The sequence below is a fragment of the Arvicola amphibius genome, chromosome 5, assembly GCF_903992535.2.
Source record: "Arvicola amphibius chromosome 5, mArvAmp1.2, whole genome shotgun sequence".
Taxonomy (NCBI): domain Eukaryota; kingdom Metazoa; phylum Chordata; class Mammalia; order Rodentia; family Cricetidae; genus Arvicola; species Arvicola amphibius.
Window position 1 is genome coordinate 27,499,219 of NC_052051.1, and position 20,851 is coordinate 27,520,069.

At 44.5% G+C, this 20,851-nt stretch overlaps 1 protein-coding gene across 1 annotated transcript in view; it reads right to left on the reverse strand.

Annotated features, from left to right (window-relative positions):
• Positions 1–20,129, reverse strand: part of Syndig1 (synapse differentiation inducing 1) — a 91,712-nt gene extending 71,583 nt beyond the window's left edge. Inside the window, exon 1 of the mRNA XM_038329216.1 lies at positions 19,650–20,129. Within this exon, the coding sequence (XP_038185144.1) occupies positions 19,650–20,129 (480 nt within the window). The remainder of the gene's footprint in view (positions 1–19,649) is intronic.
• Between the last annotated feature and the right edge of the window lie 722 nt (positions 20,130–20,851).

Genomic DNA, 20,851 nt, shown 5'->3' on the forward strand with positions numbered 1-20,851 from the left:
TACTTCCAAAGAGCACAGAAGATAGAACTTGTGCATTAGTACTGCAACTTTTTTCTGCTATATCCTTAAAGATAAAATGTTAAAAGTCTCCTCATAAATGTTCTATTTCAGTAGGAAAATTCCACTTTAAATTGAATTCTTTTCCTTTGGGGATTAAGCATTGCATACAATTTTTTCCTTCTTCTGATTGTGCTTTAATGGAAATGCTGATGTGGACGCTACTGGAAAAAAATGAAAAAAAGGAGAAACTGAATTCCTTTTTATGACACATGAAAATTATTTAGCATTGCAATCTGGCTCTCATCCTGTTTGTCCTTTTTGTGTTTCCACAGGGAAACTACTTCATGGTATTTGGTACACACATCTGCCCTTAAGAACATAAGACATCAAATGCTTCCAATAGATGAGCTTGAGCCAAGCAAACCAAAGAGGGGGAAGGCCTTGGGGTCAGGATGGCTTCTCAAAGGACACAGAAAATGAGCACCCAGTGCAGGGCCACCAAGCAAATAGCTGCTGGCGCATCTGGGAGAGAACTCATTGTTTAAGTCACAGGATGCTGGTTGAATTCTCAAGCCCAGCAGCACCACTAGTGTGAACTAGAAGGAATTTGCCAGAAAACCAAGAATGTAACTGCAGGTTGCAGGGTAAGGAGTATGGGCTGGGAGGTGCAGCAGCCAAGCAGCAAGCCAGCCCCCGCGAGAACTCAGGGCAAGCTTGGGGAAGCTGAAACTCATTTATCCACAGCTAGCATCTTCTCAGTAGCATTCTCTGTGCCCCTGCAATGGATAAAGATTATCCCAAATGCTCTGGGAAAGGAACACCACAGTGTCCCTCCCTTTGCATGACCATTAGTCATTTCTGCCCCTGTTCCCAGACTGTCTTCTGCCCAGGTTGCCAGCCCCTTTATCTGGGATGAGGATCTCATTGCACTTGGTCCAAAGCAGGTGAGCAGCAGATCCCCACCTGAGCAGTGTGATGCCAGTTCACCATCTCCAAATTCCAGGTACTGGCCAGCAGCACCAGCTCTGGAGAGTTTTAGAACTTGGTATCTACATCTTTGCAACTAGAAGGGAAGCCAAAACTCAAAACATGGGAGCTGGAGGATCCTGTCCTCCATCAGACCCGGATGTAATTCAGCCATCTTCTCTCTTGGCTCCGTATCCTCTGCTGACCAAGGGTCCACACATACCGCACGCAAGAAGCACCTACAGCGCAGGTGGGCACTTTCATTCAGAGAATCATTTTCTAAGCCAACAGCTGCTTCTGTGAAAGCGCCAACTACAGGAAATCTTTGTGTTCACCAAAACGGCTGTGTTCTCTGTGTAATTATGTATCAGCCATTTTAAACAACTCTCTGACTCATATTTTTCTTAGGTGTTCTAAAACACTCTGAGATTTAAAGGAAAGCATTTATTTAAGGTGTATATTTAGTTAGAATTTGAAGACTATAGAATAATATTAGATCTCATTAGTAACTGCCATATTTACATACATTTGAGTGTGCATAAATTATTTAAAGTATATAGATTGAATATATATATATATATACTTTGAATAGTATATATTCACTTTGAAATATAACATGTATATATATACACTTTGAAATAATTTTAGACACTCATAGAAATTTTAAAAATAGAACAGAGTTCCTGTAGAAATGGCAAAGATAGAACTGAGTCCCCACATGCCCTGACTTATGCCTTACATAACCACAGTCCAATGATCAAAGCCAACACAGTCACATCGACTCAGTACCTGTGACTCAGTGCTAGCCTGACGGCAGCCACCTGCTCTCTAGTGTCCTCGGTGTCAGTGGTGACGCTTCTGTGGATTCAGGTCCTCACGTGGGTTTATGTAACTACCAGTAATCAAGAGATAGAAACTGTCCATCATTTCCAGGAGCCTGCGTCCTCTTACGGTGATGACTTTTGGCAATGTCACACAAAGGGGATCACTCAGCACATAATCTTGCGAGACAGGCCTTCTACAGTTAGTGTAACACTCCTAGGAGACATCCAGCTATCACTCCTTCCCTCTTGCTGCATAATAATCCATGGGAAAGAAGTACCACAATGTGTCTATCCATTCCTCCACTGGAGATATTTGGCTGCTTCTGTTTTTACACCATTCAAAGTAAATATTACGGATAGATTTGTTCAGAAATTCACGTGGATGTATTGTATTTCCTCAAACACGCACATATAGAAACCATTTAGACAGGGCTAGTTTAACTTTATAAGAAACAGACTGTTATTCGGAGTGGCTGCAGCAGGTTGCATTTCTATCTGCAGCTGTGAGTCTTGCAGAATTGAAGGCTCTCCCTCTCCATCCAAGACCCCACCAAGCTGTCCTCAGTGCAATGCTCTAACTCTTCCAGGGCACCCCCCAGCCTATCGTGGGCTTCATTATGGCTGGTTAAGGATATGAGGTTGTAAGTCTCCTAATAAAATTCTCATCAACGGGGATTTCATGACACTTCCTGTCTTTGAGCCTGCAATAATTTTCAGAGCTGTTTACTCTGCGTCCTCACCAGCACCCGGTGGTGCCAGGTTATGGGATTTTTGATGTTGTGGTCTGTCTTCCTTGCCTCCTGATTCTGGTCATTCTAATAGTTAAGTCGTAATATCTACTCATGATTTTCTCTGTGCTTCCCAGATGGCTGATGCTGTTGGACATGTTTTATGTATACCCATTTGCCATCTATTTATGCTATTTGATTTTCCCCATTTTTAGACTGAATTGTCTGGTTACTTACATTTGAGTTCAGAGAAATTTATACATACTGTGCTAAGATAGTTTAATTGTTAACTTGACACAATTGAGAACCACACTGGAACAGTCTTGGTGAGGGGTTGTCTAGGTAAAGTTGGCATATCTGCAGGAGTCTGTCTTGATTCTATTTTCTATTAACTGAGGTATGAAGACCCAGCCCGCTGTGGGTGGCACCATCCCCTAAGCAGGGGATCTGATCTATGTAAGAATGAAGAAATCAAGCTGAGCCCAAGCATGCATGCATTCACGGCTTTCTGTTCTCAGTTATGGATGTGACAAGATCATCTCCCTTAGGCTCAGGCCACTGCGAATTTCCTGCTGTGAGGAACTGTAACCAGGAACTGTGAGGTAAAATAAACCCTTTATTCCCTAAACTACTTTTGTAAGGGTATTTTTTATCACAACTAGAAAAGAAACGAAGAAAGTGTCATACAAAGTCTTTGTTGGGTACGTGACGTTTTCTTTCTTCTAGCATTCTCACCCACTCTGCAACTTGGTTTTTACATCAACTTGACAGTGGCTTTTGTGAAATTAAAATACATTAATCTGCATTGTACTTTTGGTACCATATCTAAAACTCTTTCATCTAATACTTAGGTAACAGATAGTTTTTATGCTTTTTTTTCCCCAAAGTTTTATGATTACATGCTTTACATGTAAGGGAGATGATTTATACATTTTTAGAATAGAATTCCTATATATTTGGTTACTAAATTGCCTTATCTAAAAGAACAAATATGCCTACCTGTCTAAGCCCTAATGTTAAAGACACCACTAACGTCAGTGTATGATAGTTTTAAAACAGGTTAGAATAGGTTAGTTGACAAATGTCACAAGAAAACTACCTGTGCTATATTCTGAGGCAATAAGATCCACCAACAGTTAAAAGAATCCTAAAGCAAATCCTCCTGTGCCTGCTACTCAGATGCCACAATTGGCTTCATCGTGTGTCTGCCCATCTGCTCACTTTTCTACCCAGCCTTCTCTTCTTCTCATCTTTCTAGATGCACAGTATTGAGTCACGGCCATTTCCCCGACTATGCAGCACACACATCCTTTACCAAGGTTCAGGATTTACATGCCTGTTTTTAAAGTAGTTTAAAAATGATTTCAGCCGGGCGGTGGTGGCGCACGCCTTTAATCCCAGCACTCGGGAGGCAGAGGCAGGCGGATCTCTGTGAGTTCGAGGCCAGCCTGGTCTACAAGAGCTAGTTCCAGGACAGGCTCTAAAAAAGCTGCAGAGAAACCCTGTCTCGAAAAACCAAAAAAAAAAAAAAAAAAAAGAAAAAAAAAAAATGATTTCAATAGAAAGCTGGGTCTTCTAGTTCTGATCCAGCTAATCTGGATCGGCATGACCTTAAGATACAAAGCAAGTGGGAAGTGGCTTTAAAGTTTGATTTGTTCTTTCCTAGCTGCGAGACCTTTGGGTCAGTCATCAACTTCCTTGGTCTGAGATGTTCTGTGGTCAAGACACCACGATGCCTCAGGGCTGCAGAGATCTAATACCTGATTCTATATTTGAATTTAACATACAGATAGACAGGGTAGAAAAGTGGTGGCTGGAATGTCTACTTTGTCATCTGTCATTCTATAGGACATGATTGTCTTCCTTTCACATACAGCCTTATTCCTCTCTAGTGGAACACTCACAGCCAAGGCTGAAGGGTGCCAGTGGTCAGTTTGCAGAAATTCCTGCACCCCCGCACAGTGACCACTCTGGCTTTATTTTGTGCCTACATTGTTGTCAATAGCTTGGTTGTAATAGGAGGTGGGCACATCTCCCTGACAAAAGATGAGGCATTCCACAAATGGGTGAGGGTGATGGTGGCAGACAGAAGCTCTTCTGTGTCCCTCAAAGCTTCCTGGACTCCCACAGCTAGCTCTGGTTACCCCAGACAGCTCCGGTTTGTCAAGTGTTGTTGGTGATGACTGGTGACCCCCCAGGAAGGAAGCAATGTGAGCAGTGGGGATACAGTTACCTTCTATCCACATATTTATGTTGAAACACAGCATCATCTTAAAGAGAACGTTAAGAAGTTCTGCGCTGTTTTTCTTCAGCCTTTACCAGCACACCAAACATTGTGACTACCCTTAGCCCGTGACCTCTGGAAGCACATCCTGAGACTTACAGCAATACAGGAATTTCTTCTTACACTTTTCATTGCTGTGAGGAAATACATGAGGTTTTATACAGACAGGAGGTTTTGGAGGATGCAAGTTCAAACAGTAGTTCTGGTGAGGGCTCCTGTCTACATAACACCATGGAGGATGGGCTCATGGTGAGAAGGACTTCCATGGTGAAGTGGGAATCCAGAGATGGGGGTGGGGATGGTCTTGTCCTTTTATGATAACCCTCTCTCGAGAATCAAGCCAGTAATCAAGAGAGCCATTTAACACCTCTCATGTTAACACTTGAAGAATCAAGATCCTGAAGCCCAAACTGTGGGGGCCACATCCAATCCATGTTAATCCTGTGATGAGACTTTGATCTATAGCTGTAGCACCCGAGGGGATTGTTGGGGCAACATGAGTGTCTTATTTGTTTGGTAGATGTGGGGTGTGTGTGTGTGTGTGTGTGTGTGTGTGTGTGTGTGTGTGTATGTGTCTCAAAACTTTCCTGGAAGTCCTCAATATTTTTATCTCAGGTTCTTATGACCCCAACTTTGGTCTTTCACAGTGTGGCAGATCCTAAGTGTGACAAAGATATTATACCGTGAGGGACAATAGTCAGCCCCTAAAACGACAGCACCCTGTGATCTCCAAGCCTTGGGAGTCCAAGGGTCTCCCAGTTCTCCCAGCCCATGCTAATGACAGATGGGCTAGATGTTACCAGCAAACAACTGCAACCGACAGACAGCTCCATGTACTAACCAAGAAAGAGCCATGCTGAGTTCCTTTTAGGAGCCCATTTATGGCTTCCTGGTCATTTCCTGAAGCAAAATTAGAGCACCTGCCTCTGGCAGCTGCCATAAACATCAACTATCTAAAATGGACGGGTCACCACAATTCTCCAAGCTCAGAGAAACACTGTGCAAAAGATTTGAACACCCTGTTACAGCCAGTATCTCAGTTCCAAGGCTTGGACTAAATCTTACACACCGAACTTGGAGGCGCATACTATGTTTGTAGCAGATTCCGACCTTCTAAGGCGCACCATGAATTTCTAAGACCTTGGGGCCAGATGCTTGCCTAGGGTTCTGGTAGATCCCCTCCCTCCCTCCTACCCTCATTTCCTCTTTCTCTCCTTCACTTTCTCTCCACTTCATCCCCTTTCTCTCTTCCTTTGGTATATAATAGTCAACCGCCTCATCCCAGACTCTGTACCTCCAACCTTTTCGAAACAGCAATCTGTGTGCGATCCGTGTTATGCTCCACAGAGTTAAGCTTGACAGGAACTACTTCACCGACTGCTCCCTTGCTGCCTGTAACCCATTGGTTTCATGGCAGTGCTGCCTCCCCACACAGGCCCCAGCGGCTCTCACCTATGCAACAGTGGGATTCCTAAGTACTTGTGGACTAACACATGGCCCTGCTGTACCCCGACTCTCTGCTTCCAAGCGCACTTCAGGTGCAGTGTGACAAACCCGCTGCAGACCCCGGGGGATGTTTTCCAATTAACACCAGCGACCCACAACGTGAACTTCGTGTCTTGAGCATGTGGTTTTTAAATTAGATGGTGGCCGCTTTTCCTCCCTTGGTCTCACATTTCCCTGGTGACTGGTTCATGAGAAACAATGTTATTTTTCATTTTCTGTGAGAAAAGAGAGAAAGAAAAAAAAACCACCTTTCTTGGGAGACCTATAGGAAACTCCAGCTTCTAAACTAGCCAGGCTCCCTGCTTTTCCTTAGTCGTCCACTTGGGAGTGAAAACAGGTCTCATTAAAGAGATCCCAGAAAAGATCTACTCAGCATGCATTTCACAATGGGAGGGGGTGTCTTTCTCCCATCCTTCTGTCCCCAAATGTTGTGTTTGTTTCTGAGAAAAGCACTAGCCATGCAGCCTGCAGTGCAAGACCCCTGATGATGGAGGGTTTGGTCTTTATCTGTAAGGACAGCTTCTGTCTTCAGCACCTGATGATTCTAACAGGCAAAGCTACTTAAACAACACAACACAAACTCTTCTTACCATTTCAAAAGGCTAACTTTTAAAACTGCAGAGCACCAACCCTAGGTCTGTGTCATCCATCCCTTCCCAGCATTCCCTTCGACATGTCCTTCTGTGCTGCAGCCCAAGCTAAGCAGCGTCCGATGCGTGCTTCTTTTATGTTGCCAGAAGATACTGTGATCTGAGCCATGAAAGGAGAAACAGAGACTATCCACGAAAGCTACACGTATGCTCAGTTTTGATTTAATGACGGATTTCCTGGCATATTGTCAATAGTATGATTGGTATGGCCAGTAATATCAGAATCATAATATAAAATGTGTTTGTGTGACGTTTTCTTAGTTTCTTCTCTAGTGGGGATGAAAGACCACAACACGAGTACTACGGGAAAGGAAAAGTGTATTTCGGCTCACGGTTCCCAGTCGCCGTTCATCAAAGCGGCAAATTCCCAGGAGCTGGAGCTGGAGGGAGCTGCTCTTGGCATCTTTTTTAGCAGATGTACATGTGTAGCAATGTGTGCTTGTACACATATTCAAAGGTGTGTGGGTCCAGGAGATTGGAGGCTGGACCTCGACACTGGGTATCTTCCCTCATAGGTGAGGCAGGTTTTTCTTATTTATCCTGGAGTGTGCCATTTTGGCTAGTCTGGCTAGCTATTTCACAAAAGGAATCACCTTCCTGCCTCCTGGGTGCTGGGATAGTGGGTGGGCTGCCACACCCACTTGGCTTTTAAGTGGATTCTGGTCCTTACGTTTGCCGTGTTTTTACCCATTGAACATAAACCCCCATACACACCTCTTTAGCCAACATGCTTCCGGTTTAAATGATTCTCTGAATGCAAAGAATGATCTTTTATCTTAGTCTCGTACTTACTGTCAATAGTCTGTTTTCTGATCACTGAGGTGGGAAGACCCACCTATGATCTAGGCCACACCATCTGCTAGCAGCCTATATAAGACGTGGGAGAAAGAAGCTTTTACTCTTTGCCTGGTTGCTTTCATCCCACTAGTGAGTCTATTCCTTCACTGCCATTAGAGGCTCCTTCTTTGGGACTCTGATGTACACTGAAGACCAAATGAGAAATTCAGCCTCATGGACAGAAAACCTACTAGATTCTTAGACCTTCCATTCATAGATAGTCATTGTTGGATTAGCTGGAGCACAACCTGTAATAAAGCCCCCACCCCGCTCACTCTGTGTGTGTGTGTGTGTGTGTGTGTGTGTGTATTTCTCTCTCGATATATGTATATGTATACACACACACACACACACCACACACCCACTTACATACACAATTTGTTACTCTAGAAAACCCTGATAATACACTAGGGATGGCATCAGCCACAGTGGGTTGGGCCCTCCTATGTCAATTAGTAGTCAACACATTGCACCACACACATGCCCACAGGCCAGTGAGGTCAATCTGACCTAAGCAGTTCTTCAATTAAAGTTCTCTTCCAAGTGACTCTAGTCTATGTCAAGCTGACAAGGGAACTAAGCAGCACAATCTGTCCTAGATCTTTTTGAGTGTTGAGACAAGAAGACTTTAGTCACATTGGGGAAACAATATAAGCACATTTTCATTTAGAACGAGAATTCTTTTGGTATTTGTTCGAAACTGAGTATGAAAGAGGATCTGTCAGTTACGGGCTTTCCTTTTTCATTGTTATTCGAACTCCATTGGTTTCAATTTCCATGCTAAAAAGCACGCAGCTCAGAAAGGGCAGATTTCGTGACAGTAATGATCATCTTGCAGGGACAGGAGGCTCTGTTCTCTGGTGATGATTCTGTTTATTGGCTCCATAGCTATAACAGACCTTCAGCTACTCAGGAGACTGATAATGACCCCGTAGTCACCATGAAGGCTGCTGACCAGCACACTGCGTATTCCAATTACAGCCTTTTTTGCTTCCAGCAAATTTGGTTGTTGCCTGTGCCTTTGCTTAGTGCCAGGTTGGGGGTATATTTTAAGGGAATATGAGTAATGACCCTGAATTTCTATGACAAGAGAATATACTATAGGGCAAGTCTTCCCTTCCCATCAAATGGCTTTGTTACAACCTCAGCGCTTCTACTGACATATATAAGATAAAAATATATAAGATGGTGACACAGCGTGTGAAGGGGCGAGGGGGTGCAGTAAAGCAATTGCTGACATGACCACTCCATTATTTGGAAAGGTTTTTATTGCGAATGAGAGAGAGAAAAATATCCAGAGGCAACTGTAAGACACCAGAGCAGAGAGAAAAGACAGCAGACTGAACATGGCCAGGGCTAGGGAAGTGGGAGAGCAGAAGACAATAGTAGAGATAGTGATACAACAAGAGAGAGAAACAGAGTGTAGTGAGAGAGCAAGGGAACAACACAGGGGGAGAGAGAGAGAGAGAGAGAGAGAGAGAGAGAGAGAGAGAGAGAGAGAGAGAATAGCAAAGGAGGGTTAGTAGCCTAGCCGGGTTGGTTATCAAGAGGGTGAGTAGCTGGGGGAAGGGAAGCCAGGGAGCTGGAAGAAGTTTAGGGCAGAGGAGATAAGAAGGGCTAGGATGCTATCATGGGCTTTGAAAAGTATAAAAGGGAGCATGGAGACCAGCATGGGCTTTAATATCCTGATAGGCTGATAGGCACCTCGGGTGAATGTCAATTGGAGAACCATATGACCCTTCTGATAGATGTAAGAAAAATCTTTTGGTGTGAGTGTGGGGGATGTACACAAAACTTACTTCACAAGTTACTGAGAAATACTGTTTTCTTTTTATCTAACTACTAGAAATCCTTCTATAGTCCATATTGAGCTCATTTCTGGATATATGGATTTCCTGAGACATTATAGACACAAGAGTGTTGGTTATTATTATTTGAAAAACATGCCTGTTATACATTTAAATAAATTTTTAAACCCCAAATTAAAATAATTGATGTCATACTACTATATAATACTATATATCATATATATATGACTATATATGATTTCTATATTATTTAAAACATGTAATATAAATAATATATGACTATGTATAATTTATAATATATATAAATATTTCTCTGTAGATAAGGATGGGGAACATGGCTTAATAGGTAAAGTATGAGATCCTCAGTTTGAATCACTAGAACACACATATAGCTGGACATGATAGAACATGCCTTCATAATCATCCTTTCCTGTGGGGGGATGTGAGGTTAGGACAGAAAAATACCAGAAATTTGCAGGTTAGCTAGCATGTCATATGTAGCAGAAAAAAACAAACAAAGCTAACAAAACAAAGAAACAACAAAAACAGTATGAAACTTATATTGAACAATGTGGAAGTGGAAGATGAACACACACCACACACACACACACTCACACACAGAGAAAGAGATAAGAAATAATTTATATAGAAATTTAATTTGGTATTATATCTAGACCAGCAAATACATTTTTTTGAAGTAAACTTCATTTCTTGGTGAGTCAAAGTTACTTGTACAGTGCTTTTTCATAGAACAAGTTGGAAGGGCAGCTAGAGCCCTAGAATATCCCACGGGACCACAATGTCATAAAATAGTTACCTTGTTTGTGACCTAACACTGATCCCAAAGAAACAGAAGTGTCTAAATACAATTTTCATGCGTAGATTGTCCCAAGGGAAAAACATGAATAGCTTAATTTTCTAATACCATATGTAGTGATTTGTCATATTATTTAAAGATAATTAATTTAATTAAAAATTCTTAGCCTAACCATAAGCCATCTGTTCTAGTTTGAGTTCTGTTGCTACAATAAATCACTGACCAAGGGGCTGGAGAGATGACTTAGCAGCTAAGGTCATACTGGTTGTTCTTGCAGAGACCCAAGTTCAATTCCCAGCACTCACACAGTGACTGGCCAAAGAAGGTCTGTAACTCCAGTTCAAGGAGATGCAGTGCCTTCCGTCTTCTAGAGGCATTGTTTGTAAGTGGTACACAGATATACACGCAGATAAAACACCCATGCACCTAAAATAAATCTAAAACAAAGAAAAAGAACACTAACCAAAACAAACTTGGGGAAGAAAGAAAGATGGATGTATTGATTATACCTTGAACATTAGAGTCCACCATCAAGGGAAGAAACCCAGAGGCAGGAACTGAAGCAGAAATCATAGAAGAATGCCGGTTACTGGCTGACCCCCTCTGACTTACTTGGCTACCGACCTTTCTTATACAGCCCAGAGATACCACCTAGGGATGGCACCACCTACAGTGGACTGGGCCCTTCAACATCAACCAGCAGTCAAGAAATGCCCCCCCTCCAGACATGCTCATGGGTGGAGAAAATTCTTCAACTGAAGTTCCTTCTTCCTAGGTATCTCCAGTTAGTTAGCAGGAAAAACCAGCCAATATACCGTCTGTTCACATCTAAACACCCTCTGTCCTCATCTGTCACATCTGGGTATGCTGAGGTACCCATGTCCAGAAGTTCACATAACATTCCAGCAAGTCTTCACAAGAGTTCTTGGAAGCAAGGAAGAAGAAGTCAAATCCTGTCTCTAGAAACTCAAAAAAATAGTAACAGCCAGATCAGGGCTCTCAAGCTCAACAAAGGCCATCAACACACCAAAGATGTATCTGTGGAAAACAATTGAATTAAATAAGAACAGGTGGGCTTCTGCCATTCTTGTGGGCTACTCCTTGCCTTTTCTGGGCATGGTCCCTGAAGGATTTCTTTGAGAATAGGGCTGTCTAGAGAAGCTAGGAGCTTTGCTAGTAGGAAGCACAAACTGCTAGAAGCAGAAGTTGAGACCCATGCCTGGTTATGAGAGTGGGGAATCTAGGGCCAAGTGTCAAATTGAATCTAGTCAGAAATTTAATAGAGCATTCCTGGAAATGAGAGACCCACGGAGAGTCTGTGTGAGCTCACCTCTCTTCCCGGATGACGTTGGGACAAAGTGAGAGATGAAGCAGAGGGAGCAAGGTGGACAGTGGGATCTGGGGAAAACTGGAAGATGTTTGGGAACATCCCCAGCAACACGGATCTGTGGGTACATTGAAAACATCATCTGCTGGAATTATCTGGACACGGTTTCTAACCAGTAATGATCTAAATCCTAGTGGTAGAGGGGAGAAGTAGGGAGAGAAAAAAAAAACCAAAACAAAGAAAACCACGACAGGAGTAGTAGAATTGGCCACAAACCACAGAAGAAAAAAAAGATTGTACACATTGGTCCGGACAAGTCACTAACAAATCTAGTAATAAAAATAAATAAAAACAGAGAGGATTAAGTAACCCACATTTCAAGTAAAAATCTAGAAAGCATGATCCAGGGCAAAGAAAAGCAGTCTGGACAACAAGTCTGAGTGGGCACAGCTGTGCATTTGGTAGGAAAAGAAAGACTCAGTGCAGCTGCTGAAAACATAAGCCTAGAACAAAGGAAGCCATATTTAAGAAGAAAAGAGAACATGATGATAATGATTCAACATCTTGTTAGCAAAGGGAGAGAAACCACTATTGACTCACCAGAAAGCAAATTGAAAATGCAATCTGAGATAAATTAAAATAATAAAAATCTTTCTCAAGAAAGACTCAACGTGACAGAGGAATCTACATACTTGAGAGACAGATCTAGTACCCCACTTGGACAGAGAAATAGCAGTGTCAAAGGAGAGTGGACAGCACGCCAGCATATTTGCATCAGCTAACAGCATCCTTAACTGTGGAATCCCCCTTCTCTCTCACCCCAGGGCACAAAAAGACAAGTTGTTCATTACAACTACCCTTCTTTAAGATTCACACTTCTCTTTTTAAATGTTTCTAGTCAGTGCAATGATGTAAACAAAAACAAAAAACAAACAAACAAACCCTCCAAAATCCTCCTACCCAAATCAGCCTAAGTTCCCCTGACCACATGATCACATAATGAATCCCTCATATCTGAAGCCAGGAAACTCAAATTTTGAAAATGCTACCGTTTTTCTAAATTTGTTTTGCATCCTTTGAGTCAACTATTCTGTATGTCATTGGCCGGCCTTATCCACATTATTTGGTTCTCCTCAATTGTCTGCTGAAGACTCTCTGCTGTCCCGAGCACGAATGACTGCACAAATCTTCATTTCAGTTGCAATCACACAAGTCACAAGTTTCTGAACGGAAACACAAACACAGACGTCTCAGAGGGCCCAGGCTGTGTGTGTGTGTGTGTGGGGGGGGGGGGGTTCTCAGAATCCAAGCAGTGGCCAGTGACAATCCCAGATGTGTCTTTTGTGATCAGTTTGCAGACACTGAAGTTTGCCATAGTATACCCCTCTTCAAGTACATAAATACATACATACATACATACATACATACATACATATATAAATAAAACCATCATGGTCAGGAGGCAAGAACCCAGAGTTAGCTGCTCTGTCTTAGCTACAAAGGCTCTAGCAAAGCCAGATGTGTGATGCTGGAAGCTCTTCTAGCATGTCCCATCCCTCATCTAGGGTGAAACTTTAGTGTTCCCTATCTCTAGTGCTGTGAGCATTATATGTCACAATCTGCAAAGTGTCTGGAATGGAGCCAGTGCTCTGTGGGCTCCCACTTGTCTTCCCCTTTTTATCACAAGGCAGAAAAGGCCCAGACCTCATGGGCAGGTGTAGACAGTGTTCTGTGTAAGTCTGAACAGATGCGCATTGAAACAAGCAAGCCAGCAGTGATGTGTCTTTTGCTACAGGTCATCACTGCTGACAGCAGGAGGTCAGGGAAGTCCTCCTGCAGTGGGCTCTAAGCACTTCAGCTCACTCCGTGCCTTTAACTCCCATTGTATGCTTGTAGAATTGCTTTGTTATGTGCCCCTGTAATCTCCCTGCTTGAGCTTATTTGTGTGAAATGAGAAGTGGCTTCCTGTTGTCTATGCTCCTGGAAGCTTCAGGTTTGAGGTGAGGGCTGGGAATCAGATAAAGCAATGATCACATACCAATACCAAATTCCTAGTTTGTGACTATTGCTTCATTTGATTCCCAGCCCTCACCTAACCTGTAGCTTCGGAAGGATGTCCTGAGGGGTTGGACACCAGGCAATTATTTCTGCCCCGACTGCCCTGAAGAAACCAGCAAGATGCCTGTCTAATGAGTGAGCTATCCTGAAAAACCCTGGGAGGCCCTCAGCTTTCTATCATACCATACCAAACCACATCCTGCTTCACTTGGTAACTCGAAGCAGGAAAGATGGCGAACACCTGAAGGAACAGTAAAACCTTTCAGGAGACTTCTTGGAACGGACTGTGGAAGCCACGCATGACACTTCCATAAACACAAAGGCCAATGGAGACTCCTTACGTAGTCTCAGATTTGTGGCTGGATGGGAAAGGCTCTCTTGGACCTAGGATTGCCCTCTCCAAAAGAGGAGCTGGTGAGCATCTTGCCACTTCCTTCTCCTGGTGGAAAGAATTCTAACCTGTCACTCCATCACTCCAGCAATCACAAGCACAGCTGCTAAGCCAATCAACTAGCAGTTGACTATGGGCAATGAGTGAGGCCAGGAGACCAACAGCCAGCTAAGCTCAACCAGTGTTGGCCTCATGAGAAATGCTTTTTTTAAGTCACCAAGCCTTGAAGTGATTTGTTACACAGCACATGCTAACTAGCATATGTCTGTCTATTACTTCATAGAATGAAGAAACAAACAAAACCCACAGAACAGTTAATCAGTTAATATATTTTTTCTTTTTTTCTTATTTCTCCCCCCCCCCAAAAAAAGCACCAACAACAGATTGATGTTATACCCTAAGAATGTTTTTGAGAACATTTCTTTGTTCTTCTAAGTTTCTCGAAATACCCAGTAGTCACTATGGGTATCTCCTTAAAATCCACCACTGGGGTTAGGTCTTAGATTTGAGGAATTGAGAGTGGCTATACTATGTCCTGATTTGTCCTCAGAGTCTGTGGGGGATAGGACTGTCTTAGTCTGGGTGAGCTCCCAGAGATTAACCAGAAAGTCTATCTAAATGCCCAAGTGGACATTTATTCTGAACACTGTGCTGTTTCCATTAATGTTATTTAAAGGCCTTTCATCTGACCAAAGTAGAAATACCAATGTACTGTGTCAAGTAGTGAAAGGCCACTCTAAAATACAAACGCTGAGTAACACCATAACTCAATATTCCAGTTACCCCATTCTTAAAGAATTTTTTCTCTTGGTTACCAGTGCCATTGCATGGGCAGAGCAAGGCATTTGGGTGGTACAGCTCATTTCCTCCGGCCCTGTTCTTATCCGGGTAGGCAATTCTGCCCCCCTTAACACCACCTCCTAATTTTTAAATCAAGAGGTCAATTCTGGATAGATGTCAGACCTCCGCAGGGTTCCATAAACAAAACAAAACAAAAGCAATAAAAACTGAGGTCACTGTGTGAAAAAAAAAAAACTTGCACTAAATGGAGCCCAGCTGATAATGGATTGCCAAAAATGTTGATCCAGATATAGCACTAATCAATACAAGCCGCATTTAAATATTGGTCGTTTAGTTGCAAGCTCAGTCAGATACCCACACAAGTGTTAAAAAGGAAGAAAATTCTTAGGCCTTTCTGAAGTCTCAGAAGAGATGTTGGCTGAGGCCTAAGAAGATACACAAGCACCTCTTCAGCTCCCAATGATCTTGACAGAGTCGATTATTCAGGGAATGTATATGAGTGTGTCAAGAGGGAAAAAGGAAATAATACACACCTAAGAGGAAAAAGGATAATGGAGATATTCATAAATTTCTTTTACGGTTTCAATCTAGCCAGTATCCCGCGCGGCAATTACAAGGACATAGTGTACCTTGGAGCTGACTTTCCAGAACCCCTTCCAGAGCTGCACGTGCCTTGCGGGCCCTTCTCTTTACCACCAATCGTTTCCCATTGCCAACGCTGTCCTGATTTCCTCTGTGCCTCCAGCTCGCTATGCCTCCTCCTTCTGTTCCCCCACATCTCTCTCACATCCTCTGTCTACTCTGTAGCTAGAGCAGCTTCCCAAAATGCGAGCTGTCTGTCTGAGCTAGGATTAATATTGCCGTACTGAAACACCATGGCCAAAAGAACTTGGGGAGGAAAGGGTTTGTTTCACTCACAGTTCCATGTAACTGCTCACTATCAAAAGCAGTGAAAGGAGCCGCAGCACTAGGGAGAATGGACCCCATCCCTCCCCAAGTGCAGCCCTCGGGAGAGCAGCACAGTAGAGTTGTCCCTGATGGCGTGGGTGTAGGTGAGCTGGGCCTCAAGGCAGGAGAGTAGGAAAGCTAGCCCCATTGTTTGCCGTGTGGTGGTGTGGGCAAGGGAGAGATACTCACCTTGCCCCTTGTCCCTCACCGCCGGTGGCAGATGGGAAAAGCTGGTCTCGGGATCACAAGAATAGAAGAGCTGACCTTCACTGGCTGCAGAACTCCTAAGAGCAGGTTCTGCACCTTGCCCTGGCAGCACAGAACAGCTGACCCTGTCGATGGCGGAGGGGGCGCAGGTGATGCACCCCTGCAAAAGTGCATGGGATACTATACCCCAGTTCTCATCTGCCATATGGTAGTGGGTGAGGGAGTGAAGAACTCCCCTCAAGCCTGTGGTGAGTGGGAGAGATGACCCTGGGGTCACGAGAGTAGGAGAACTGGCACTGCACATCAGCAGGGCAGCACAGCAGAGCTGACCCTCCCGGTGGGGGTGCAGATGAGCCAGCCCAGAGGGTGTGAGAGTGTGAGAGCTGATCCCAAACCCTTTGTCACCCATGTGGTGACATGAGTGAGGGAAAGATGTCCCCCCATTCCTTGCCACCTGTGGCAGGTAGAGTTGGCCAAAGGGTCACTACAGTTGGAGATCTGGCCCCACCCCTCACCCACTACAGCACATGAGAGAGCAAGCCCTGCACCTCACCTTGGTAGCATACTAGAAATGACCCTGCTGGTGGGGGTACAAGCAAACTGGTGCTGTGGATGAGAAAACAGGAGAGTGGTACCTACTTCCTCCCTTGTATGCCATGTGGTGGCAAGGACGGGGAAAATATACCCTTCTCCCAGCCCTTGCCAACTGCAGCAGGCAGGAGAGCTGGCTTCTGGAACATGAGAATGGAAGAGCTGCCTTTGTTCCTTACCAACTGCAGCAATCTGGAGAGCAGGCCCTACACCTGGCCTTGGCAAAACAGTGGAGCTGGCTCAGGTGGTGTGCGTGCAGGAGAGCAGAACTGGCTCTGCTCCTTGCTGTCTGCTACAGTGGGTGAGCTAGCTGGGTCGGTGCTGGAGAGCTCACCCCGGGAGTGACTATAAGGGAAGTGACCATACAGGAAAGCTGGTGGACTGACCAACCTAGCTACCACCCAGGCTCAGAACCAGGACTATGAGTTATCCTGCCCCAACATCCACCTCATCTGTGATCAGCTGGAGTATGTGAAGAGGTCGGATCTGCAGATCCAAAGTTTCAGGGTCTACATGACACAGGACAACAACAGGATATCCAGGAGAAGTCCTAGTATCAACAGAGTAGCAGAAGCCAGAGGCCTTAAGCCAAACCAACGTTCCATTGCAAAGAACACTTACAAGTAACGATGTATGGACTAAGAGGTGTGTGACTCACTAGCCCACACTACAGCTTCCACATTGAGATTTTTTGTTTTGTTTGGGGAGGGGGTCACAAGGGCATATGGTAGAGGCAAGGGGATGGAGATGAATGGAATCAGGATGCATAATATAAAATCTACAAAGAATCAATAAAAATCTTTTTTTTAAGTAGTGAGAGTAGGAACTTAGGCAGGTATAGAATGCGAAAGCAGAAATTGATGCAGAGGCCATGGAGAGGCCGTTGCTTAATGGCTTGTCCCTCAGGGTTTGCTTAGCCCACTTTCTTATAAAATCCAGGAACACAAACCCAGGGCTAGCACTACTCACAATGGGCTGGGCCCTCTCCCATCAATCACTAATTAAGAAATTGCCTTACAGGCTTGCCTACAGCCTGATCTTATGGAGGCATTTTCTTAATTGAGGTTCCCTCCTCTCAGATGACTTCAGTTTGTGTTGAGTTGACAGAGAACCGTCCAGCACATTTGCTGTGGCCTTCCTGCCTGAAATCTTCTTTGATCCTCTGCTACAGCCAAAGGCAGAAATCAAAGCCTGCAGCCTACAGGCCTCAGTTCCTCCATGAAGCGGTCCACTTGCTCTGTGCTGTTTTGTGGATTAGATACTAGAAGGTTCCATGCTTTTTAAGCTAGAATCTAGAAGGCTGGCCCACAGAATGTTGCACAGCAGAGTAGCCAAGGGACATGAAAGGTAGGGATGGGTTTGGACCCTGCTCCCTGTCCCTGAAAGCTCCGGCTTGTCAACCTGCCCTTCTGTCCTATGCCTTAGTGTGTAACTTTCCTGAATCCAGTCTCCCTTAGATGGTTAAGGTTCTGGGTGGTAGGACCCTGTTTCCTGAGCTCCATATTCACCATGCCCCAAAGTCCTTAGTATTTCTATTCATTTTGATTCAGGATCAGCTGTTTCTGTGCTTACCATAGCTCCTAAGGCTGAAATTCTCTCACAATAACCCTTCAAGCCTCAATATATCTGTTCCCCAGATACAGGATAGGGGTTCCACTTCTTCTGTAATGATCTCCGACAGCCTCACATTCAAACCACAATGTCAGTTCCACATCTTCTCTGGGGACTGTTTTCAGAGCCAACAAGATACTACTTCATCAGAATTTCTGTGTCAAATTCACACGTACTTGTGGTGCTTGCTTCCCTGATTCATACAGGACAGGCAGATTTAAACACTTACCCTTGGCCAAACCCTGAGACTTTGGAAAACAGCAAACACTAGCAACAGGCATTAGCCCAGAAGCCAAAGCACCCAAAGCTAGCTTCCCTCAGGCTCTGGCTGGCCTCATGCCCTTCTCTTCCTATTAGTATAATGGTATAAAGGTCTCTGCTTATGGAGGTGGCTATTCATAGGCCTGTCGGCCCTCACAGGTTCCATTCCCGACCACCGTACTCAAGTCCCAATAGAATACCCTCTGTTCACTACTCTACCTACTTGGTAGTGGCCTCTCAATGACTCACACATCACATGGCTGGCAATCACTGTGTCCTATCTCAGAGTCCTGCTTGCATGTCTTTGTGTGTGTAATTCAAATGACCTCACTTGGCTTAACTACTAAAGAGGTAAGGTGTAGTTCAATGGACCAACGCTTTCCTAGGATTTGAGAGGTCCTAGGTTTAATGACTTTTTCTCCCTTTTTAAATTTCTATTGTTTCTTCTGGAGAGTTCTGAGATAGCAATGATCTACTAGTAGAAACTTCAGATGTCAAACTAAGGGACTCACTACGACAGCAAACCACTTCTCCACTTGTTCCCACACCATATGTTTCTCCCCTCTCTCTCTCTCTCTCTCTCTGTCTCTCTCTCTCTGTCTCTCTCTCTCTGTCTCTCTCTGTCTCTGTCTGTCTGTCTGTCTGTCTGTCTGTCTCTCTGTCTGTCTGTCTGTCTGTCTGTCTCTCTCTGTCTCTCTGACTCTCTCTCTCTCTCTCTCTCTCTCTCTCTCTCTCTCTCTCTCAGGTTATTCAGTGGCAGTATCGTCAACTACCCCTCCATCCAGTGCTGGTGTCTGTTGCCTCACCTACAGGGCTTGTAGCAAGGGTCACCTTTGGCCAGAATCACTGCCACAGCCCCCAGTCTTTTTCCACTCCTTCCATCCTTTGCAAATGCTCAGGAATAAAGTGATACCAAGAATACCTTCTGTATTTTTGCATGACAAAATGCAAATGGCTTTTGCTGAGCACCCCCAAGTATCCCCAGACCCCATGGCCCCAATCCCGGAAGGACTCCAACAAGCACATCCTCTGACCTCCAGCTCCTGTAACTCCTCTTCCTCCTCCACGTCATAGGACAGGGTGTGGATTTTGATGTCATCAGCTGAGAGGTCGATGAATTTCCCATCGGCGTACTCCAGGCTGTCTTTGGTGGGTGACCGGTCCTCAATGAAGGTGGTCTCACAGCAGTCAGTGGCCATGCCATCCCCCCAGGAGCGGAGCACACCATCCGAGTAGAGGATGATGTTGGGACGATAGTGGGACTCCATGGACTGCTGCAGTGTGTTTGGGTCCAGCAGCTGCTGCACTGGCTCACTTCTGCCTCCTTCCAGGCTGCCTGGTGCTGCGTTGGCCACCAGCCTGTGGCTCTGGTACTGAGGTGCTGGGTAAACAGACACCAGGCCATCCCTGCTCTCAGCCATGAAGTTTCTGGTGTTAATTAAGCCATTCCTTTTGCCAGCATCACTGATCTTACTGTGTACCAGAACATTCTTCTGCTCAACGATGCCATCCATGGTAGACTCCCTCCCTGCTGGGCGTCAGGCTAGCAGGCTCTGCTCACTGGTCACACGAGCCCCATAGGACCCATTTCCCTAGAGGAGCAGGAAACAGAGAAAGTAAAAATTATGCAAAGCTCATCACACAGCCCCACATTGCGTCAGAGTTTACTAGGCATCTGCCATGCCTAGTAGTTACAGACTCAGACAAATACAGTCCATCCTGTTCTGTGAATTTTAAAAAGGGTCCATTAATGTGCCATGCAAATTAAGCCAGAAATCGATTACCTGCTTCTCTATGAAGTCTTGGCTTCCAAATGGGGGAAGCTGCAGGAACTGGATCTACTGCAGCCCTACAGAAGCCTCTGCCTGCCAACAGACATCCTGAAGCTCTAAGAAACTCAATCACATTAGCATCCCAATGGTCTACAGAGAAATAGAATTGTGCGTCTGTAGTGGGAATTGACTATAATGAGTACACAACCATTCATTCAAGAAGGAAACATACCAAGGGAAGGCAGTTTAAAACCATACCCTGCACAGACAAAGAAAACAATGACAGGAAGACCATGCCACTAGACTGTATGTGGACACAGTTCCACACTAAGGCATACATCATGCATTCTTGTGTACCTAGTAGGATGAACACCGACTGCACTTACAAATAAACACCAACTCCAAATTGGTCCCCCTTAGATAATTTTATCACCTAGGCTTGCACAATGTACAAAGAAAGAGAA